Source organism: Aulostomus chinensis, chromosome 19 (genome assembly GCF_037954235.1).
Source record: "Aulostomus chinensis isolate RoL2024-O1b breed Wild chromosome 19, RoL_Achi_v1.0, whole genome shotgun sequence".
Taxonomy (NCBI): Eukaryota; Metazoa; Chordata; class Actinopteri; order Syngnathiformes; family Aulostomidae; genus Aulostomus; species Aulostomus chinensis.
The window spans coordinates 15,924,543-15,948,705 of record NC_141338.1 but is presented as its reverse complement, the minus strand read 5'-3'; the positions used below and the strand labels follow the sequence as shown (position 1 = coordinate 15,948,705).

The following is a 24,163-nucleotide window of genomic DNA, read 5'->3' as shown; positions in this document are numbered from 1 at the left end:
GAGCTGTTTGAGTTTAGTTGCGCACGTAGGGGAGGTACAGGAGAAACTGTTGTTTTGAACCATGTTGGAGGAAACCCATACGACCGAAGTCCTCCGAGGTCTGGGAGCATTTTAAGCTCAATAAGGAAAGAAAGTGTCTTAGCTGCAAGCTATGTAAAAATGACACAACATGGCATGGGAGCACTACAGTTATGATTCAGCACCTGAAACGTAAACATGTAGAGAAGGAAGTGAGTTCAACAGCAGGGTAACCCTGGGGACACAGCGAGTTTGCTTTCTGCGCCCATGTGAATAGATCTGTCCATTCACACCGGCTCACGCTCTGCCGCGATCATTTCAGTGTCTAGTATATTTTTTCCGCGAGCCGAGAGCTAATCTGTCAAGCTAGGCAGGTAGTCGGAGACAGGAATGGCATGGAGCACCCAGTCAACTAACAAAATAAAGCAAATTTCAAATAAAGCACCCTGAGTGACTAAAAACTCATTACTACAGCTGCCCAAAGACATGGACATACATGTACTATTGTCATGATTAGGTTATTAACTTATCCATGATAAAATTCAGCTCTTTACGTGATAATAAAGGTGTAGAGGAGCAGAGCTGCTTGTTGACCAGCACGGATAAATGCGCTTCTGGAGTGAACAGCCAGGCGCCTGCTCGCAAAGAAAATGATGTTTGGCGTCACTTCCGCCTCCGGTGCTCCCCTGGTACTAAGTGTTTGCTCGTTATCCAGCTTGACAAGCATGACAAGTTAATAAAACTAACGTTAGCATTAGCTCGTTAATGACAGTGGTTAAGCAGTGCTTTGTCCCATTTCGGTTATTGTTGACACAAATATATTTGTGTGTGTTGTACTTGTCTTTTGTAATTTTAAAGTTCTTGTATAGCACTTGGTCAGCTTAAGCTGTGTCTAAATGTGGTGTATAGATAAACTATACTTGCACTTACTACAATGATGGTAATAATTTACTGAATAAGCTTCACGTGCTCATTTTCTGACATAAGGTGCAAAGAAATATTGCACCAGCTTCCTGTAATTATCTTCAGCTCTTGCTGAAAATCAATATTCCACTATCCCATGGACAAATTAAAAACAGTATTACAAACCTTCCTACCCCAGTTCATACCTGTTTTTAACTTCAATCTTGTTTTTGCGCTTTTGTAAAATATAAAGAATATAAATATAATATAAATATGTAAAGCATACACGTGTATGTTTTCTATGTTGGTCCATTTAATTTTTTTTTTTTTCATAATTATTACTTGAAAAGCACAGGGATTTTCAAGGAGCAACCTGTTTGTGCACTTTCTTAAGATTTTCTGCACTGTGAATTTGTCACAGTCAGTTCTGTTTTTGAACAAAGGGTTCGAAATTAATGCTTCTTTTTAAAAAATCTGATTCATTGATTAATCGTAAAAAAAAAATCATCGCCAGATCAATCGATTATTAAAATCATAGTTAGTTGCAGCCCTAGACAGTATCCACTATCATTCAAATCTATTCTATCAGCTGTAATTCACAAACACTTTGATTTGGGCAAAGTACTGATGTTTTTGGACAGTTTTGATGCTGTTGGTCGTGGCTGGGAATGAGGCACCATTAGCCTCAAGCTAAATGTACATGGCTTGCTCTTCCTGCATTCTGGGGTCACAAAGAAGTGATGCAGGAGGGGGAAAATCATCCGTGTGAGCTCAGACATCAATTTGAGAGTATTTGGAAGGTAAAACACATGTTTAGGAGAAGTATCAAAGATATATTTGTCCAGTTAGAGGAATTAGAGTTTATCAAAGTATGTTACAGTCCCTCTGGATTAATAACCTGAAATATCTTAGCAAATATTTATCCAACTCAACCTCAGATTCATTGTACTCGTGTTTCTATTATTAGAAACTTGCATTGCATACACAAGATCATTAGCTGCACAACAGGGTAGCAGAAAGTTAATCACAACCACATGGAAAAGGTCACAGAAACACAAATACGACTGCAGCATACACTCATTAGCTGGTATAAACACTGTCTGAAGATGCCGATAAAAGAAACAACTGTAAGGTCACACACACCTTACACACTCGTGTCAGACATGTGAGTGTGCACATGAACACACTCGAATGTGCCTGTGCAATTAGAGCATTTAAATGAAACGCTGCATGCACCAGGTGTGTTTAAGGAACTGTATGCATGCATTAGCATGTTTCTACGTGCGCTCACGACCCAGGATGAAACGCTCAGTAACAGAACGCATTGTTCTGTGTCTGACCCTAAAGCTGCTTCAACCCTCTGCTCGCTGTTTGTCATTAAACAGCATCTGTCTCTGACCTGCTGGAAGCATCATACGAATGCACTTGCAATAATCAAGCACACTCGCCACCAGCACTTTCAAATGATCGGCTTCTTTTAATGAAGCGCAGACACCAAGGTGAGATAGTACAGTCAATTTCCCTTTCATCTTGAGTGTGTTTGAAATAGAGATGCATTTGCAGGGAGACATACAACAAAAAAAGAGCAGAAGAGAAGAGAAGAGAATACAGCAAAGAGGTCGAGGTGACAGAACAAAGAAAACCTTTTGTGCCCGTTGTGTTGTGGAGCACCTCTCTCATACTGTGTTCCTCCATTTGAAGGGCACCGGAACACAATGTTTGGATATTTCTTTAAGCAGTGGATGTGATTATGGACCAGAAATGTTTTGTTGTTATCAACATTTCTGTCAGAGATGTGTGTATCAAGAGGAAAAGTATCCCCGGGTCAATAACAAAACCTTGCAAAAAGTTACTTGGCAGAATTTTCCGAGCATCATCATCATCATCATCATCATCATCAACTGTGCAGCAACAGCGATCAGTGCACCTGCAGCGAAGACTCCTGTCAAACGATGGATGTCATTTCTCTTCTTGATGGAGAATATAGTATTTCATTATATTATTGACAATGCTGTTATAAGGTCTAGTAAGGATTAGGCAAAAAATATCTGGTTTGGGTTAAATAACATTTACTTTATAAAAATGGCTGAACATCTTTAGTATCTGTCACCAAAAAGAGTGCAACAATTGTTGCAATGTCTCACTGCTGCTCACAGTGATGTGCGAACGTAGTTTCAATTTTTGGAGCTGTGCGGTAAATACGAAGAATGAACAACAGCCTACTTGCGTGAGTGGTCACACTCTTGCGGTCGCTATCGAAAGCCTATAACCTCAGGTGAGTGTTGGGATGTTAAAAGCTAATCATGCAAAGGAACTGAGGATTAACTTGTTTCTACAAGAACGGATGAAATGTGGTGTCCTCTATTGATTAGGAGTGTAAACATGGAGCTTGAAAGACCTGCTTTATGTTTAGGCACAAAAAAACAAAACCAACAAAAACCCTTTGCTGGGGTAAAAGTGAGCCAACAGCTTTCTCCTGGTGCAAAATCCAGTGTTTCTTGGACCCATCAATCCTCCTAACTTGCCTTCTCCTTGGGCAAGGAGGCAGGTCATATATTCATGTTATTTAAAATGTTATATTTGAAATATTTAGGTTCAGAAACAATTAGATTATCCATTATTTTCATTCAGTGTACTGGATACTCACAATTCCAACATTTTATTCTTGTAATGGACTTGAATTAGATGTGAGTGAACAAACCTTCCTGTTCTATCACCTGCCAGTACATCATTAAGGTCCAGGAGGAAACTACAAATGGACAAACTTAATGTGTATGACCTTCTGTATTTCATTTTATGAATTAATGTGCTATAATCATTCTTCCTCCACACTTGGTTAAAGGTTTTATGAGAGTGATGGAGGGAGCTGACATTTTTTAAATGTGAATGTACAGCGTTTTTTTTGGTTTTTTTTTAAAGCTTCAGATGTTTCGAAAGGAGCCGTCAGTGAGAGAGAACTTTGATCAAAGCTTTACTTGAAATCCGACAAATCAAAGATTTATGAGTTAAGAGAGCTGAAGAGTACACACAAACATGAGCAACACTCCTGCTGTGACAGTGAGATTCTTAGATTCCATAACATGGGGGACTCTGATTGGCTGGAAATCGTCCATTACCAGACAGATGTTATCAGACAGGCAGGAACCCTGTGGACTCTCTACTGGACCTATTACACAATGTTCTAGCAAACAATAATGGACTCCATCAGTATTTGTTTTCACTGCATGTTCTGTCTTTTTCTGCCAGAAATTCATGTTGATACACATTTATGAGGCATAATGATAACTGTGTTTTGAATAAGTGGGTGAGTGAGGACCAGAGCATGTTTTTGACCAGCAAAGTGAGGACATTTTGGCTCATCCCAATAAGTCCAATAGGTGGGTCAGGGTCAGGGTCAGGCACCAGACCTTCTTATGGTGTGTGTTAGGGTCAGGCAGTCAGTTGAGATGGTTAGGTTTAGGGTCAGCGGCTAGGGAATGTATTACCTCAGTGAAAGTCCTCACAAAGATATAAGTACAAGGAATCCTAGTAAACTAACGCAACACTTCAGTTTATATATAATAAACTGAAAATTGAATTTACCGATCTGTGTATATGAACTTATAAAGTTCGTCAGTTTTTATTGTCACTTGTTGTCTTCATGATGTCACATGTTGTGTTCATGTCTTAATGACATCACGTGTTTAAACTTCCAAGTTAAACTTTTGTGTGCGTCATCCAACCTGAATCACCTCCACAGTTCAGTGCAGCGGCAGCTGGAGGACACGAGCAGTCCCATCGTAGGCTACATATCTTATCTGAATGTGATAAATGTTTCTTCAGAACTGCACACTGAATTTTAAGCTTCAGGTTGTCGTTTACTACGCTTTCAAAACTTATTCGTCAACCGCACGAAACATAAACATTTCTGCCTTCCCACAGAAAAAAAAAATCTTGAAAAAAAAATCTTTTTTTTTTTTTTTGCAAGTGTTACTTGCAGTTGCTCAAGTTGAATCCAAACTGATTAGATAAGACACAGGAAACTCTACAGGGAATTAAACTCTGTATTTTTTTGACGGACAAGTGAAAAACAACTTTATTCCTCTAACTCGGCTCATCTGTCATGTCAGTATTTGTGTATCGGAGCTATGAGGAGCTGTAAGCACACCTGGCTTTGAGAAAGTGAGATGACGCTTTGATTGGTCACATTCATGTTACGCCTGAAACACACCGTGATTAATTTCAGGACTAATTACACACTCTTGGCACCATGTGGCTGAGTTTGCAGTCGTTTGCTCATTTGAAAGGACTGGACACGCCCCACATGCACTTGTTCCATATGTTTAAGACCATTTAGTGCAAACCTGATTAATCTAGAAGGTAAATTTGGAGAATAACTGCTCTAGGATGAAATTTCTAAACTATCAGCTAACCAGTAACCAGATGCCTCCAGTTTTGGACCTGAATTTGTTGTTGTTTCACTGTGGATCACACACATTCAGCTGATTCAGCCCTCATTCAGCAATTGAATGAGGGCACTTGCTGTAAATATCAACAAATATATAGACTTTCTTATGTTTACTTTGGCTGAAAAAGGTTATTTTCCGGGGGGGGGGGGGGGGGTTTGCACTTCATTTTGCATTTCAAAGCCATAAGTGAATGAAAACAGTATTGCTTTACACTGCCAGGTCTCCAGTCAGTCAATCAGTCAGTCAAACTGGTTCAGCTCAGTTTAATAGAAACTGCATGCCAAACAGGGAACGCTTATTACAGTGAGTGCTTCTCAGGATAATGAATGGGATCAAGCTGCCCTGCCAGCACATACATGGCTTACATATACACCACGTACAGGCCAAGAGACACACTAACATCAATCTTTGTGCTTGTTTACTTATTTACAGCAGCTGCCTGTTTCTCTGATTACACATCAGACAGCAGTTAAATCCCATGAATAATTGATCCCATTTGGTTGTCTAGATTTGGCTTCTAAAACTGCTCAGATGAATCACAAACAGCAGCTGATACTTCAAGTGCTTTCATCAGAACAAGTCTGCGGATCATATTGCGAACGAGGTCGGGGAATTACTCGTCAAACTTCTCTAATTGTTGAGTCATTAAAACTCACTGACAGTCTCACTAGTGTTGATATTTCGTAGGGAGCAGCCATGGACAAGTAACAGCTTCAGGAATAAACACAATCACACACTGTTTGACTTCATTTGTCTTACTCTTGAAATTACTCATGAAAATTGAAGACACACAACAGACCAGGAGGCCACTTTTAAAATGCAACACTTGAGAACCCTCTTTGGGGAATTATATAGAAAGAGCAACTGGAAAGCATTCAAGGGAGTGAATATCTCCAGAAAAGCCAACTTCTGGCCCCTGACACTTTCCTCCTTGGCCCCTAATTAAAGCTGCAAGTAACAATGAACTGAGCCTCACATGCATGTAGCTGTGCTGTGGAGCTAGAGGGGGGTGAAAACATAATATTTGGATTTTTCACGAAGGAGCAGATTAACGTGCACACCGCAGTGCGAATACCACTTCTTGCATACGAGAGAACATTTAGCAGGATTGTAAGACAGAATTCTGTTATTGTGACATAAAGCAAGTGTGGTTTTATTACATCAGGCTTGCTCATCGTCATCAAACGTGAAGTGTGGAAAAGATCTGACCATGTAGTTAAAGTAGTTTCCTGTTTTACAGTGAAATCACATCACCAGTCCCCAAGTTCTTAAACTGCTATCTACTCAACCCACTACGACGAGTATATCAAAGTGTAAAAAAAAAACAACTGTCAAAATAAAGTGATTTCCTGTTGCCACCAGATGGCGTTGTAATAACTCTGTCCCGAAATTCCATGGGTTCTTCCTTGACCCATCCCGTGTCCTTCCAGGCAGGTTTGGTGAAAATCTGCATTCTTTTTACATCATCCTACTAGCTTTCTAACAGATGCACCCTTAGCAGAGGTAATTATAATCTTATCCCTAAATGATATCTGACATTTATATTTGAGTTACACAGCCCTTCAAGCTTGAGGTAATCTCATTTGGATTCAAAGAACCAGAGAAAAGGTAAATAATTACCTGAACAGATAAATCATTACCACACAGAGGGATTTCATTTGGTGTATTTTCCATCTGACACCTTGTTTTTGTAGCGCTGGGGCTATTAATATGAATTACATCTGCTGGTGCGAGCATCTGCTCATGCATAATGGTGAGGTTAAAAATACTGAAAGGAATTAATTGAATTAGAAAATCTAATATGATCCAGTGAAAAAGGGGGGTGTAGAAATGAAAGGCTGTAGTGTAGTGAGGCAGACATGCTTGCGAGAAATAAATGCAGCCGTAATAGCATAGAATTAATGTTGGACTTAACCTTGTATTGTCGCTCACTCACTCTGTTGTTGATCTGTGGCACTTCTCCCTTTCATAGCCACAGCAATTAGATGGAAGGATCAGTTTGAGGTGGACAGAAACTCAAGCGTGCTATGGAGTCAGCAGCGTATGATGTCATAAGTGTGCATATCTACTGGTGATTACTGGGGTGATGGATTGAGAGATGCAAGTGCAGGAGGAGAAAGACACTGAGGGAAGGGAATAAATATCCAGACAGGGGAAGTAGTGTAAAGAAATTAGAGCGACAAATAGGACAGATGCAGGAAACCAGAAGTGAAGGGGGAAGAAATTAGAGAGCCATGAGGAAGAAGAGGAGAGAAAGAGCGAGAGATGGAGGGAGTGATTACGAGTGGAAACATTTGTCTCTCAATCAGGATATGGACTTCCATAAATAACAAGCTCTTTCAGTCCACTGTATGATGTCACTGTGTCACTGGGTGTACACACACACACACACACACACACACACACACACACACACACACACACACACACACACACACACAAACACTAAAAGGAGGTCTGGTGGTGAGAGAGGCAGATGGAGTCACTGCTGCTATTACATACACACATATTTTATATTATATCTAAATATATGTACATATGAATATAGAATATATAGAATATAGAATTAGCACCCACATTGCACATTTTGAACTGGTCTAGTTCAATGGTACAACTTAAGCTTGCTTGGAAAATATTTCAGGGCTCACCAAGTCACCCTCTGTGCCTGCTGCCTTTTTGACAGCCTCCCTCACCCCAAGAAACAACCGCAATCTCAAAACTAGCTAACTAACTAGCTCGCTAGTTAGCATTCTAAATACTGAAAATGGCCAGGTCTGACTAAGTAAGATTTGAAAATTGCAATAAGGCATATCTGCTCAGGTCTTTCTGTGAAAAGCTATAATGATATACAACAATAAGATTCCCACACAGAACATGGCTTCCCCAACATTCGTTTGCAAGAGCACCATGGCTGCATCCTGGGCTTTGCACCTCCCACAACAGCTGCAACTGGTTAGCAGAGATACAAACAGGAGTTTTTGTTCGACTGTTACACAATGATAAGTTGTTAAACAAGACTAATTTTGAACCGCCTCCTAATAATTGCCTCATTAGTGGATAGAAACAAATTCTATTATCTTTTATCTATTATTGTTAGATAATCTTTAACAATTTGAGGTACATTTAGATTGCAGCCAGACTGAATATTTGATCTCCTCTTACACAGTCTTAAGAAGGCTTTGCTCATTGGTATTCATGTTGTGCTGAGTATTTACTGTGAAAGACACCCCATTACTGTCATTGTATTGCTTGGACGAGGGGAGTTTCTGTTATATCTCAAAATTAAAATGAAATTGAGAGAGAGGGAGAGATGAAGAGACGAACAGGGCAGATACACAGAAAGATGCAACAAGAGACAAAATGAGATTAAGACAAATAGCAAAAGTAGATAAGGCTCATTTTTTCCATGTATGTAATCAATCTTCAAGTTCTCCATGCATGAGAGGATTCGCTTCACATTTAATGGGAGAAGACTACATCACCACTGGAATAGAATCACGAAGAAGAAACAGACATCTCCAGCAGCACTGAGTGTGCTTTTTTATTTTTTTTTCATTTGAAAATCAAATCTAAACTCTTTCTCTGCCAGTGTTCTGTTTGAGCTGCCAGAATATTTTGTTCTATGAATATATAAACAGAGAATTTATAAAAAAGGAAGAACCCATCCTATTCCAACTTCAATCCTTCTTTTTAGCAACCTTAGAGTCTTGGTCATTTCAAGCAAAAAGCCAAGAAAAATGTTATATCTCACAAGATCCTTAACAGCACAAATACACTGATAACAATGAATTTTTAGCCCACATCTGTTCCCAGTTCAGTTCTATGGTCTTGAGTGGTGGCTTTGACTTAGAGTGACTATGGTTGCCTAAACTGAACTACAAGTCCATCTTATATGGCCCACATCTGGCCAAGTCAAACCATTCTCATTACATTTGAACCGCATCTGGCCTGCAGAACGCTTACCAGAACAGTAACTGCCTGCCAAAAGTGCAGTTGCTTTTGTTACAAGTCCCCCAAACCATTGGTGCAACCCACACATCTATTAATTGTTTGTTCCCATCCTCTGATGCAACACATTTTCAGCATATTGTTGCGAGGTTTAGGCACAAAAACAATTGGTTAGCTTTGGGAAAAGTTCAGAGTTGGGTTACAAATGAGGAAGTAATACTCATCAATGCTGCAAAACAGCATTAAACAGCAGCAACCTTGCAGTTGATCCATCCAGCCACCACCCCCTCCACCTCTGTGTAGTCTCCCTCCCCTTTTATTGAAATTATGTGACTTCCAAGATTTCTGTGGTGATGATTTCCTACGTCCAATAAATGGCTACTACTATTAAATGCTATCTATACAACGAGCTAACTGCCCGCTGGATGATTTGTTTAAATATTAGGGTTTTTTTTTTTCCACTGGCCAACTCATAAGTGGTTTGGTTTGAGCACTCTGTGCGTAGACGACTTCTAAATGCTGTTTTTCCTCTATATTAACTGATTTCATCCTGACAGGCTTCTTTCATGGCCTATGCTTCTGACATCTACAAAGTTCAGTGAAAAGCTACTTGTGTTTTTTTGCACAATCCTGCACAGAGACCAACAAGCACCCACAATTGTGTATCTGTTTGCAAATAAACATGCAGGAAATGCCCTGAACTGAATGGGGTCCGAGGGCAGGTCTCAACTCGTGGGAAATCCAGACAAGATGATCAATACGCCACCTTCAACATTCGTCATTTTATCTGGCAAAAGCAACACTCAGTGAATGCTAACAATATGAAGCTACTAGCAGAATATGTTACTACTACTCTGCAAATTAAATCATTAAAGTCAGAGTTCTTTCAATCAAAAATCAATGTGCTTGAATGATCTTTCATGAATTGTTGAATAGAAATGATGTCGTAGATCGTTCAATCGATTTATCCTGCACTGTGTCCATGAACACAGAGGTTCAGAAGAAGATCAAAAGTGAAAATATTCCAGGACTGTACTATTTTTTTGTACTAATGTAGATGTTGGTTTTTCAATACGATCCAATAGAATCAAGTGAAGCAATGTACTGCGTCGCCTCACGACAAATGAGATTCATGTATGCTAAAATAGTATATCACTACATTCTTCTGAATTAACACAACACCCCTCAGTGACTTCCACGTCTCCAATTCTCTCGTCTTTTCTGAATCTCCCTTAGATCTTTCGCCACATCTGTAATATCACATATTTTTCACGAGGAGCAGAAAATGAAATTCATATTTAGGGAAGCTTAATTGGTGTGACCTCTGAATCCCACCCTCGTGCTCTCTGCAGGTTCATAGCTTCCAATTATTTTCTTATTCCTTTGCTGTATCAAGTGATGTTTCATTAACTGACTGTGGCTAGGGTTGCAACAGTTTCCATTCAAGCGTACTATTTATTTTGTTTGAGTCAACATGAATCACATTACAAGAGCAGAATGAAAATTTCAACAAACTTTGTCTTAGTATCAAAAAAAGTATTTGCAGGAAACAAGTCTCGCTAATGAGGACATTATACAACATAACATATAGCACTGTTCAAAACGTAGTGACACGTAAGGACGTTTCAGGCATTATTGGCTTATCAATTACTATTTATTCGCTCATTATTCACATTGGGAATTTGTTTAGTTCATTTGTTTTCATTTTTTAAAGATAAAACAATCTATGAATCCAGCTGGAATGAATTGAGTATTTTTATTCTTCCAATTGTATCCAGATACGTCTATTATTGAAAAACTCAAAATCAAAAAGTCTGCTTTCATTTTTTGTGAATGAATGGACAGTTTTTCTCCTTATTCTGTTTGTAATTATGCCCATGAAAAGTCATACATTATACAAATTGCATAAGAAAGACCTAATCATAAGGAGGAGTTAAGAGCGGGGCATTGAGATATTTTCAGCCATTGTTGGGGTGACAAATACGGCTGATTTTAGGGACACGTTGGGACATTTTTACCCATGATTTATTTATTTTCACCCAACCCAAGTGTATTTTGTGCGTAATCCTTAGCAGACCCTTTGCAGGACTTTATGCAGATGTAACCTGTGTTGTGTAGCCAAGAACAGTCCCACACTAGATTTAAACGCATGAAAATGACATGGAAGGCAGACAGGCAAGGAGGCAGAAAGCCCTGTGAACTAGTGTCTGTCACCAGCATGTCTCTAATGTGTTGGGGCGAGAGTGGAAGCACACAGCCAGACATCCCTCTGTTGCACTGTGACAGTAGAGGAGAAACGTCTGGCTAAAAATGTTAGCACTGGGCTAAGTGGCGTTATTAGTGTTATTTTTATAAAGTCGACAAAATATATGTAATTAGTTTGCAATGTAAACCCCCCCTGTATGAAATGTATTCATATATTCATATTCGTTTTATATCTATACAGCTATTCACCAAAATCACCTTACAGTCCCACCATAATTTACAATCCAAATGATCATGGGAGAGACTTTCAACGATGGCAGGCATACACCAATGTTGGTGGTGGTAAAGAGATGAAGGAGTGAGGTACTCGCTGGCTACTGTTGGTGCACGGATCGCTCCTGTTGTTGTGTGCATAGCTTTTTAAAAGATAATGGGTTAAAGTCTTTATGGATGTATTGAAGCATCTCTGTCTCCATCCTCCATCCATCCCCGTCCTCCTCCATCATGTCTCTATGTTGTTCTCTCTCATGTCTTTAATGTTGTCTTTGTTCATCAATCCACTTCCATTATTTACTCCAAAATGAAATGCATTCCCCCCCCACACACACAGCAACTGAAAAGTGTCTTCCTCTGTATGTGTATTTTCCTGGGAGCTCATCCCCCTTCCCTGTCTCCTGTTAGTGTGTACCTGCCTTTGCGTGCGTGTGCGTGTGTGTGTTACACAATCTCTGCCAAGAGGGGCATACCTCAGGGAATCCTGTCACTCAAGCTGGATCACAATTTGTCAGAGGTACAAGGCACTTTCCAAGACAGAAGTGTGTGTGTGTGTGTGTGTGTGTGTGTGTGTGTGTGTGTGTGTGTGTGTGTGTGTGTGTGTGTCAGTATATGAGTGTGTAAATGCCTTAAGGTGTAAATGGTAATACTGTTGGATGTATGTGGCTATGCATGTCGCGTCTGATGTTTTTACATGCAGGACTGTGGAGCATTGTGATTGTGGCAGTTGATTCTATGGCGTGAACAACAAAAGGCTAGTGATTGACAGTGGTATAGCTACAAAGCTCTCTCTCTCTCTCTCTCTCACACACACGTATGCAGACTACTGCTCAAAGATAGAAGTGACAGCTTTCTACTCATGTTGCAAGTCTTCCATCCACACATGCTATTCTCCCAAGTGTTGGCTTTCCCTTTTTTTTTCCTCCTGACTTGGACTCTACCAGATTTCCTTTCACCTTCATGCACACACAAACAATACCAGAAGGACTCACAGGAACAGAACAGCAACCAAAAGGAAAATCAAATACAGTTGTAGATTATGTTGCCGAACTCAAGCAATTTTTTCTTTAAGAAAGGCCATTTCCTCTCAGTAATTTATCCTGTACTCTAAATCCGTCCTGATGAGCTGTTGTGTGGTCACAAGCCCATCAGTGTGTGTATATAAGGTTACACTGTAAAGTGTCACACATAACATAGAAAAGGAACTTGTAAAAAGAAAAAAAAAATTCTCCATCAAACAACAGCAATTTATTTCTACTTGCTTTCCATCTTTTCTCCATTTCCTGCATTTCTTCTCATCTTTATCTCTTTTTTCCTCCCTCCATCTGTCTCGTGCACTTACCTTCTTTGCTGCTTTTACCGAATCCCCAAAGACAACATTCCAATTTCCTAAGCCATTTCTGCTCTATTTATGTGTATGTGTGTGTATGTGTGTGTGTGTGTGTGTGAATGTGTTTGTGTTTATTGTGTTTGTGTGTATGACCCTCGTGACATGGTGATGTGCGTCACCAGGAACTTATTGACTTCCTTAGACTCTTTCTTTGGGTCAGCTGACTTAAAGACTTTCAACTGATTGGCTCAAAATCCAAAACCATTCTTTAGAAAAAGTCTAGAGACGAATAGACTCCTCCGTTAAACATACACACACATGCATGCACATGCACACACACACTTGTGCAGGCACTGCACTATGTAGCGTTTTCTCTCTTATTCCCCCTAAAAACCTTTTTCTTAACATCCAGAGACACACAGCGCATAGCAACCAAACTCCACAAGTGTTCTTCTAAATCACAATGAAAGAAAGATAACTGGTTTTGTCACAGTTGTATTGAAAACAACCAATGCAGTAGAAACAACTCATGAGATTTGATGATAGAGAGGGAGAAGAGTGTAAGGGAGTAGTGGAGCATCAGATGCATCAAACAGTGAATCAAGTGTGCAAAAAGACTAAAAGTGAGTGAACCCCGACAAAACAGAAGAAATAAAGGAGAGGAAAGGCAAGTCAAGCAGTTGTACCGGTGGAGTTAATGACATAAGAGAAAAAAACAGACATATAAGAGCCAAAAAAAAGATGGTTTAAGAAGACAAATGTTAAAGAAATAAAATGCATACTCACCAAGCTGACTGCGTCTCTGTGCGTAGGCTACCACCACTGCCGCCAGAACTACACAGCACAACGATGTCACAAGGTTTGCCATCTGTAGACACACACACAGCAAAGTCATCAGCTTGAGCACATGTGAGCGAGGGAGAACTGGCGAGTGACTGTGTCTGCCTGTCGTCCTAATTGACTGACAGACCCATAGACGCCTACAACACCATGTCAGAGATGGAGAGATAGCTGCTTCCTGTCCTCTCTATCTCCTTGTGGGTCCCTGAAGTGCCCCGTCTCTCTAACCTTTGCTGCTTCTTCCTTACTTGTGAAACTATCCCTTTTTTAACAGCCTTCTTTTCTTTACTTCTCTCACTCTTGTGATTCTCATTCTCTCAACCTTTCCTCTCTTTCTTTATTTCTCTTTCTCCCTCTCTCTCTCTCTCTCTTTTTGTTCATCAGTCTAATGGGTTCATCCTCTCTGGGATGGGCTATGGCGAGCAGCTCTTAAAGGGATAGCACACAGTAAACAAACACACAGACACCAGCAATGATTCACCAGCATGCCTCACAAGGGTGTGTTATTGATAACATGTGAGGTGAAATGTGGGAGTTAAGTACCAGCCAGCAGGGGACATGTTTTACTGCTTGAAGACAAAAAACAAGTTTGAGAATGTGAAAACGACAGCAGTGGGAATGGCTTGTCAATCATAAGAGTTAAACATTTGCTACATCAGAGCTTATTTGAAATGAAATCTCCCGTTTTCCACATTTACTCTTTTTTGAAAATGGCAAAAACCACCTCAGATGAGCATAGAAGAAAAAAAATACTTTCAATTTTTGGCACAGCCTTCAATCTTTTATAATGCGATTCTCCAAATGCATTGAAGGAAACCTGACTATTGTGTCCTCATTTCCTGCATTCAGTCTAGTGCTGGTTCGTTCTCTACATCCTTCCTGTTTAGACATTCATTCATTCATTCATTTATTATCTATGGGGCTTATGCTGTACAGGGTCACTGTGAGCAGGAGCCAATCCCAGCTGACATTGGATGAGAGGAAGGGTACACCAGGACAGATTGCCAGTCAATCACAGGGCTGACATATAGAGACAGACCACATTCACCGGCTGGCCACCTCTGTGTTCCAGTGCCATTTCTTTCCTGCCAATCCATCTGCCCTTTACAACCCTGCAGCACCATGGTTAAATTCCATGAACACAGGTGTTGGTTTGCACCTCGGCACAGGCATAATGTTAGTCAAAGTCATCGAATACTTTTCTCTAAAAACAACATAACTGCTGGAATAATGAGAAACAAAACAAAACTAAGCTCTATTGTCAATATTGCAATGTTAGGATCAAAGTAATAGGCGGAACTACTTTCTTGACTTGATGTAATGATTTGAAATCAGCACCTCAAAGCCTCACGGCAGCCAACATGACAAAACATTTGTTGACCACTAGAAGAGCGACTGCTACGACTAATCATGGCCGACTTGGTAAGAGAGGATGAGGAGGATCACATCTGAACAAACGCAGATCCTGAACATGAATTATCTGGTGACTTTCATCAGAGGTATGCTAACACATTTGTCCTACTGAACTAATAAAGGGTCAGAGAAGAAAGAATCTATCTCCTTGTCTGGTTTGGGGCAGATGGTAACCTACTGTAGCATATTTCTAAAAAAGTTGTCATGCTCCTTGAATAGCCCAACATAGAGGCGATCTTTTATTGAATCTTTAGCTATCTCACTGGAGGTGACAGTTCAAAGGTCAGGCTCAAAGGGAACTACACCATTTGAGCTTCTATATTCAAGCACATTTGATCAGCGCAGGTGCCAATAAAGGGGCTTGAACCCCGATCTTCTCAATAAAATGTGGCCTCCTTCTTTCTTTTCCCTCCCAGCAGGGTTTTCGCTCTTGGCCTCGGCTCTGTTCACAGAGGAGTGATGCCTCTCCCACACATACAAAGGTTGGTCTGCCTGCTGCTGAGACGCGGGGTGAGAGACGTATGAGTCTCCATGTGGAGAACAGAGTGAGCGCTCCAAATAGAGGCAGATAAAGGGAAGTGAATTTCCTTGTTCTTTTGATGCAAGTCTCCCAACTGTTACAAACCACTGTCATCTCCTGTTACCGTGTTCTTTTTTAGCTTCAGCAAGCTTTTTTCTTATTTTCATTTGTATTCTCTTTTACAAATTTTGTCCCCTTGCTCTTTATTCATGCTTTCTCATTCTTTTCCCTACACCCTATTTTTCTTTCCACCCCTGTCATCACATTATATCCCTCATTCCCTCTCTCTTCCTTTGTTAAGGCTGAGCGTGGACACCATTACACCGTGTTTAACCATCACAGGAATGAGGAAACATATTCTGTGCGACATGCAAGAACATGAAAAAGCTTTTTACACCCCGACTAAAATAGCAAAACTCAATAAAACAGTCAAAGACATTAAACACACTTGGTAATGTTTTCATGAATGTACAAACTAATGTTCTTAGCAGAAGAAAATGTTGTATGAAATTGCTCGAGTAGAATGATGAAAGTTTTTTGTAGTACTCTCAGGCACTGCCCTGTCCAGAACTAGCCCTGAGTCTGGGGTATTGATTGATTCGAGATGTCAAAGCAACTTAAAGTAGATGATATCATAAAATCTGTTAAGATAACAACACTGCCCAGATCAACATTTAAATAAAATCTCCCTTTTAAGTCCAGCCGTTTTCTCATGTACGTAACAGAACTCAATTTAACATCAAAATGAATTTTGGACCATTTCCCCAAATTCAGCCTTCCTGTGGTCTCAGCTTGATTCTAATTTAAGATCTTAAAAGGCTCCTTCTTTTTCTTCCGTTGCAGTAACTGTCTGAAATAATCAGCTCTTGAGATAACAGTAAAATCCAAAAGAAATTTTGATTGGCTAATAAATGAGACGGGACAATATCAGAAATGTTCAAATCTTCATTATGTATGTTTTATCAGTTTTCAGCATGGCTTTAAGCCCCAATTCCATCCATCTTCTTCTGCTTATCCAGGGTTGGGTCGCTGGGCAGCAGCCTAAGTGAAGGAACCCAGGCTTCTCTCTCCCCACACGCACGCACGCACGCACGCACGCACGCACGCACGCACACACGCACAAAGAAAAGAAGAGGATGGCACCTGCCAACACCTGGCTCTGGTCTCTAATGGGAATGGGGTTAATTGTCATAAACTCCCAGGTCAACTGTCCCTGCAGTAGACTGGCATTTATCTCTAGCTTCAGCTCCTTTCAGGATTGATGTAAACATAAAACACAGATGACTTCAGTAATTTGTTGATCCAGACTGACAAATTGTCGGGGCTCTAGTAACAACCGTATATATCATTTAGTCAGTGAAAGCAAGCTGCTTGCACCAACAACTTCTCCAACGTTTTGTCATCTTGGTCACAAATTGAAACTGTCTGTGTTTAAGCAATGGTCTGACATCGTTCTGTTGGCGCCAAGTTTGAGAAACAGCCAGGAAAACAAGACTGAAAAAGGTAAGGGTTTGTAAACCTGTGGATGTGGGGGTTACATGCAATGCGGAGGGGGTATGAGAGTTAAAACAAAATCCATAAATAAACTTCAGTGGGTTCATCAGAAACACATTTGCAAAGCAGATGCTCTGCTGGGGCAACTGTTGGTGCTGGAGGGAGGGTCATGGGGTCACCAAACAACACAGGTCTGATGCTAACATGAACATTAACATTTTTCATTTCCATCCTTCCCACATTGGGGAATTTGGCTTGTTGACTTGTCCACCAGAACCATGGGTACAAGGCTGTAAAGATTGTTTCTATGCAGATGATGTTCTTAGCTTCATTCATACATACTCAACCATGTCATTCAAGTTCAAACAGATTTCAAGATTTCAAAATGGACAGTGTTTTTTAATTGAATATTGAAAACTCCAAAAAACAATAACAAATACAAGTCTTTGTGACTTGAATAAAAGAAAAGTAACTGAAATGTTGCGCGTATGCATTTGATTGAGAGGTAGATTGTGTGTTTGTGTGTGTGAGAGTCTGTGTTTGTGTGTGAGTGATTGGCAGCTCATATGTATTTCATCAGAGCAGATATAGCGGAGAATGACAGGGGGTGAAATTAAAATTGCTTCCCTTGTCAGACCATCACAATTCCCATCTTGGCTCTTCATTTTCTAAGTGCTGGTTTGCCCATCAAAATGTGTGTGTCTGCATGTGTGAGCACATTTTGAACTGTCTGTGTGCTCTCAAACGTTCTGTACATGTGAATGTGAGTGTGTGTGAATGCTCGAGACTGTGGGTGTATTTAGCCTGTCTGTCAGCAAACAATACCGTTTTGAAATCTGACAGCTTCAGATTGCTCACATAATGACAGCCCACGGGCGGTTAGCGGCGCAATCACACAAACTCAATGCAAAACCTCCTCCCTCCCTGCCCTGACCCTCCCATTTATCCCGTTCTTCTCTTTCCCCCTTCTTCCATATTTATTTATTCATTTCTTATTGGAGGGGAAAGGGCTGAATAGGCGTGATTCTTTTGGCTGCTTAATTAAAATATATAATTCATCGCTGCGTCAAATGATTTTGCCTCTGCGTCTTTGTGGAGTCCGATTTGGGATCATTTGCATTTAAATTGGAAAGCCAGGAGGAAAATACACTAGGCGGGCCGGGGTGTGTTTGTGAAGATAGAAGCATTCTTTTCTTGGAGAAAGGCGTAGGTACAGTACTCTCTTTCTTTTTTTCTTTCGTTTAATTTTTCTTTAAATATGAAATGTCCAAATTCACACAGATTCAATGGTTGGCTCTGGTGTGAGGAGGAAAGTTTTCATCCAACTACTTCATGTGCATTAAAAGCAATACATCCAGTAAGTTTCAGTAGCCTTGTTTTAACAAAAGCATTCACATCCACAGTCATTCTCGCTCCATTCCTCTCCTTTAAAAAGACCCAAATTCCCCCTGTCAGCAGGCTGTCAGAAATAGTTCATAGTTTATGTTTGCAGAGAAAATAAGGACAAGCATTCTGCTGGGTAATAAATGAGCTCTCTGATTTGTAGCAAGAGTAAAAAAGAGCAACCACAGCGATCAAATGGACATGAGAAGCTAACAAAAGAGGACTTGAATTGTTCATAATGGCATCAGCTGAGTTTTATTTCAAAGTGGCATATTCATCACGTGAAAAACAGATCAGTTCTATTTTAGAGCACAAAGTCATAAACTTTTAAAGGCTGTAAGTAGTCAGTAATGTCCGTGGAGTATCTACTGACGTTGAACCAACAGGGAATTAAAGACTATATGATGTTGAGACAGTGGTGCATTGTCCTGCTGGGACATGTCTGCAGGTCGGCTGTGTGTCTGGCACCGTAGTAGGCCACATTAAAAGTCTGTAAAATAACACCTTTCCCTTCCTGCTTTGCTTAACTAACTGCGTTACATCGATGCAACTCAACATCTGGAGACATGGGCTGCAAACACAAAAAGGAAGGACTGCCTAATATGGCTGCAAGGGAGAGTGTGTATGTTATTCTTTGGCCCAAAAGTTTTTAGAAAGATACACAAAGTCATGATGAATTCTCAAAAGAAGGGACAAGGACAAAGAAAGAGTAATTCCAGGTACTTTCAGGGAAAATATTCTCATTTCATCATCAAAGTTAAACCTTGTTCTCAGGTAAGATGTCCAATGCAGGAAACACACTTGCACTTCAAAAGGATCTTGGCCACAGAAATAAGATGTGCACCCTTCAATGAACTGACAGAACTGACTTCTGACATGTTTGGGACTACTTCAAGACAATTATCTACATTCAAGGTTGAAACATCCAAAATACTGGTTTCAAGAGGCTTATACTGGCATATTGGACGAGGACCACAGCTGTACCATATAGTATTTTGAGGAATATAGCTTGAAGTGTACATCGGCAATATGACTGAAAAGTCTATATTATAAAATTCTTAGTTAGTAATTCACTGCAATTATGAAAAAGCAAATTAATTCCGAATTGAAACTGAATATTATGCATGTATAAACTAGATGGCTTTAAAAAAAAAAAAAAAAAAACTCTCAAAGACAACAGGCCTCGGTTTTTGAAATGTTCTTCCACCCTGAAGGAATGATTTAACCATTAATATAGTCAGGTAGGAAACCCAGTCAGTTATTTGAATCTCCCCTTGACATCTGTTGAGTTTCAGTTGTAATATTTAAGTCTTTGCAAGCCTGGACGATCGACAGTTACAAGTAGGAACAAAATAGATGTCAGGGGCAAGGAGTAACACGTAGAAATCAGTATTTGCCTCCGTCTGTAGGACTGATTTGTGAGTTGAACGAGGACAAATTTTTTGCTAAAGAACAATCAGCAAATGAAGCCAGATGTTTCACAAGTCACTGAGTTTTTGCAAAGAATGGGGATCTTGCAGGGGCAGTATTGGCAAGGCTACAACCGAATACATTTAAGCAGTATTTCCGGTCCTTGTTTAATTATAAGAAGAACTTTCAATGGAATTATCATTGAAGGCAAGAGATAAAATATATTAAGTGTGGCAATCAGTGTAAATAACCACAAGGTGTAGTTGTGTAATATGGTTTATGCAACATAAATATGAAGACAGTATTTATTACGACTGCTGACAGTTTTTCTACTGGTAGCCTCTAAAAAAGACTGACTTCAAATGAGTTTTATGAAGATCCTCCCCCCGATGTTTGAGATGCCGGGAGCGTAGCACAGTCCCGGCCCAACTCATGATTTAAATCCGGCATCAGAAATTAGTTTTTATCACTAACTTCAGTATTGCTCATTAAATGTTGGAAAAATGTTACATCACTACGTGGATTCATATGTATTCAAGCATCAGTGCTGACCGTTAACGACAGGTGCTCATCCACAAAGGAATTGAGCAGTATTTTATCTCAAATGTTAACAAGCTTCCCGTATATGTGATCCCGATGGCCATAAATGCAGCAAAATATCGACTTATGGCTCTCCACTTGTCCGTAGCTCTTCTGTTGATAATCCTATTGGACCACATGGTTACACACAAACATCAACATATAATCACATGTAACGGTTGCAACCGTAGCATTTTATGCCGTGCTCCCTATCCAATTCTACAACTTCCTCAGTCCCATAATGCTTTGCTTTGCTTGGCAACACTAATTCTCTCATCAATCATGCGGGATTGCTGTAGATTACCAACAACACTGAGGTGTGTGTGTGTGTGTGTGTGGGGGGGGGGGGGGGTCTGATAGTGTTGCTGCTGGCATTTTGGACTCAGCACACAGGCGTATACACACCTACACACAAACACAAACACAGTGGTGTGCACAGTTGGCATTTGGTGCCTAGTGTTGATAGCTGGATGGCTGTGACCTTTTCCGCAGTCGTTCTGGCTATAATTGTCCACTAAAGACAACGTCAATCGTATCTCGAGAGGTAGCATGGGTCGAGCCTGTGAACACACACGCATATGTTAACACATACACACTCCCTCTCATGTGCATGTGGATGACAGCGTCTTGCTCAGAGTGATAAATTCAGCCATTGATCACATGTGACTGCGCTCTGCTGGCTGAGATTAAGAGGACCTGGAGACGTCAGCTACCATGCATCATGTACCCTATGGTGCTGCGGCTGTGGAGCTGGAACGTCGCGGACCTGCAGTATTTACCGTTTATTCGCTTTTCACAAGTGGTCACTACATAAAATGCCTCATGGAGCAGTGCTCACCCTGGGAAGTTACAGTCTGATAAGTATTCTGAGCCAGGTGGGCTGGATCAATAACTTTGCTCAATCTGGAGATGGCCATTGACAAAAATGTAAATGTAACTTGATGCATCATTGGAAGTCATCATGCTTGTGTCAGGTAGCGGATCTCTCATGTGTGCGTGCTTATTGTGTGGTTTTGAGTTGCATTTGAGCATGACTGCGGGTGTATATGTGCATGTGAGAGTGTTTTTGTCTCCACCCAGCCATCTGGACCTCCTTGTGTGTGTAGAGGCAGATTTAGGTGGTTAGAAACTCTGGAAAAACACGGTGTTACCTCCAGCCCTCTCACCTCTGAACTCTATAAGTGTATCAAAGCTAAGAAAACAGAGCACTTTGTGTGTCTGTGTGCCTGCGTGCGATTGAAATAGTGTGTGTGTGTGTGTGTGTGTGTGTGTGTGTGTGTGTGTGTGTGTGTGTGTGCACGTGCGTGTCAGCATTCTTAAGGCCTATAAGGCTTTGAATGATGGGTGTAGACTCCCCTTTGTGAGTAGCGAGCCTCCAGGAGCTGCTACGTATACGTGAATGTGTGTGCGTGAGTGTGTGCGTGCATTTGTGTGTGCGTGTGTGTCTTGTATGTGGGAGAGTGTGATGTACGGGCTGTGATGTTCTGAACAGAAGTGTTTTTACTGGGAGTTAATCAGAACCAGAGATGAGGACTTGCCCACAGTGGACCAAATGTGTGTGCACATACACGTCGTCACTGGTCAGATACTTTTCCCAAATTCAGTACCACTGACCCGGTGCAGGTCTTTATATGTGATATAAATACTGGTATATTATGGTATGTTATCTTAAGCAGAAATGCATGCAAATATTCACATTCTCAAGATGATATTTGTGACTATACGTATAAGTAGAATTTTATTCCATCAAACAACATAAAACATGAATGTTGATTAAAATGAATGTATTTGCTGGTTACCTCAAATATCAATGATGTGCTGAGTATTCCATGTAGTGGTTCATTTCCCTAAATCCCAAATGAATCCATGGAGGGGAAAAAAAAAAACACTCTTCAACTTCCTATGAAGAAAGTTTATTGATATTTACCAGAAACTTTGTTCCCCTTTACAACTCCAATTTCCCATAAATCTCTTGACTTTTTTAACTTTACGACTCCATCAGTTTTTCACAAATAAATAAATCTGATTTAAATTGCTTGCTTAGTACAACCAGCAATGGTTGCAATGGTCAAAAGACACCAAAACAACAAACTTCAAGCAACCTACAGCCACAGCAGTTTGGGGTTTTTAATTACGTACGTTGCCAATGATTTAGAATAAAATGTATATCTGGAATCCATTCATTTTCAATAATTATTAAACTTTTTAAAACTTATTTATTCATTGAACAATGGCATCGAATGAACATTTAGGAATCAAACGTACATGAAAAACAGTTGCACGCACCTAAACGTGACTGTTTTCCTCCAATATACAGCTCCTGAACCTGACACAGACATGCTGCACCCTGACATCGGTGTTATTTGATGAAGTGGCCAGTAAACGTCTTCACAGGGAGACTTTAGAGGGTCGTCATGACCTGTGGACTTAGGGAATCGTGTTCTGATCCCCCTCATAAACCGAGTGACTGTAAGATGTCCATCAGTAGTTCAATGTAACACGACGGCTCTGGAACATCTATTATTAACATTATTAGCATTGCTGGCCAGAAAATGAAATACTCTGTCGCCACAGTATGGAATCACAACTGAGTCATCAGTGGAAAGTCCGACTTCAACTACATTCCCCACGACTACAATTCTGAAATTTTACATCAAAAAAAACTTTACAAAAAAGCAGAATAATGAGCCAAAGTTTTCACTACTGTAGGAAATAATTGCCTGTCTAGCACAGAAAGAGAGTGAAGTCTAACAAGAACCGTGATCCAGCAGCTTACTGGCCATCACCCAGGCAGATGTGGCTCCTCTTCTGGGAAAATGGTTGTTGATGGTGAAAGTTTGCTGGAGTTGAACAGCCTCAGCGGTTAGCACTGTTGCTTGATAGCAAAGGAAACTGATATTTAAGGATACTAAAAAGGAACATTTTAAATGCAAGACACTGCAGAATACGTGTCATTTTTGTTTTTGTAGCGTAGAATCATGTGTGCTTATGGTTTACCCTGAGTGTTTTTTTGGGTTGTTTTTTCTTTTTTTTTTGGTTTCTTAGATGTTGGATCTTTTTCATAAAGGAGCCTCGAACTTCTAAATCCACAGAGAAGCAGAAACCACCAACTCCTTTTTGAATGCTAAAATACGATAAAATGTTTACATTAAATAAGGGGACGGCGATGCAACATCACGTGAAACACACATTATTTGGTTGGGAACGCCAACAGGATAAGTGTCCCTGCGACACCGTCTCACAAGTGCAAAAACTGTCTGAAGAACTGCATCTTCATGTCCGACTGATTTTGCCCGAAAGTCTTCTGTTTGTGTTTAATGATGGAGCTTTGAAAGAGAACTTCAAATCGACCACATTATTTATCTTTGATATCACACAATAACAGTTGTAATTGAATAT

General features: G+C 40.3%; 1 protein-coding gene across 6 annotated transcripts in view; it reads right to left on the bottom strand.

Moving 5' to 3' along the window:
* cntfr (ciliary neurotrophic factor receptor) overlaps nucleotides 1–24,163 on the bottom strand; it is a 244,636-nt gene that overhangs the window by 127,116 nt on the left and 93,357 nt on the right. For all 6 annotated transcript variants that reach the window (XM_086187878.1, XM_086187877.1, XM_086187876.1 and 3 more), the window contains one exon: nucleotides 13,912–13,993. In XM_086187878.1, coding sequence (XP_086044004.1) covers nucleotides 13,912–13,993 — 82 coding nt within the window. The remainder of the gene's footprint in view (nucleotides 1–13,911; nucleotides 13,994–24,163) is intronic.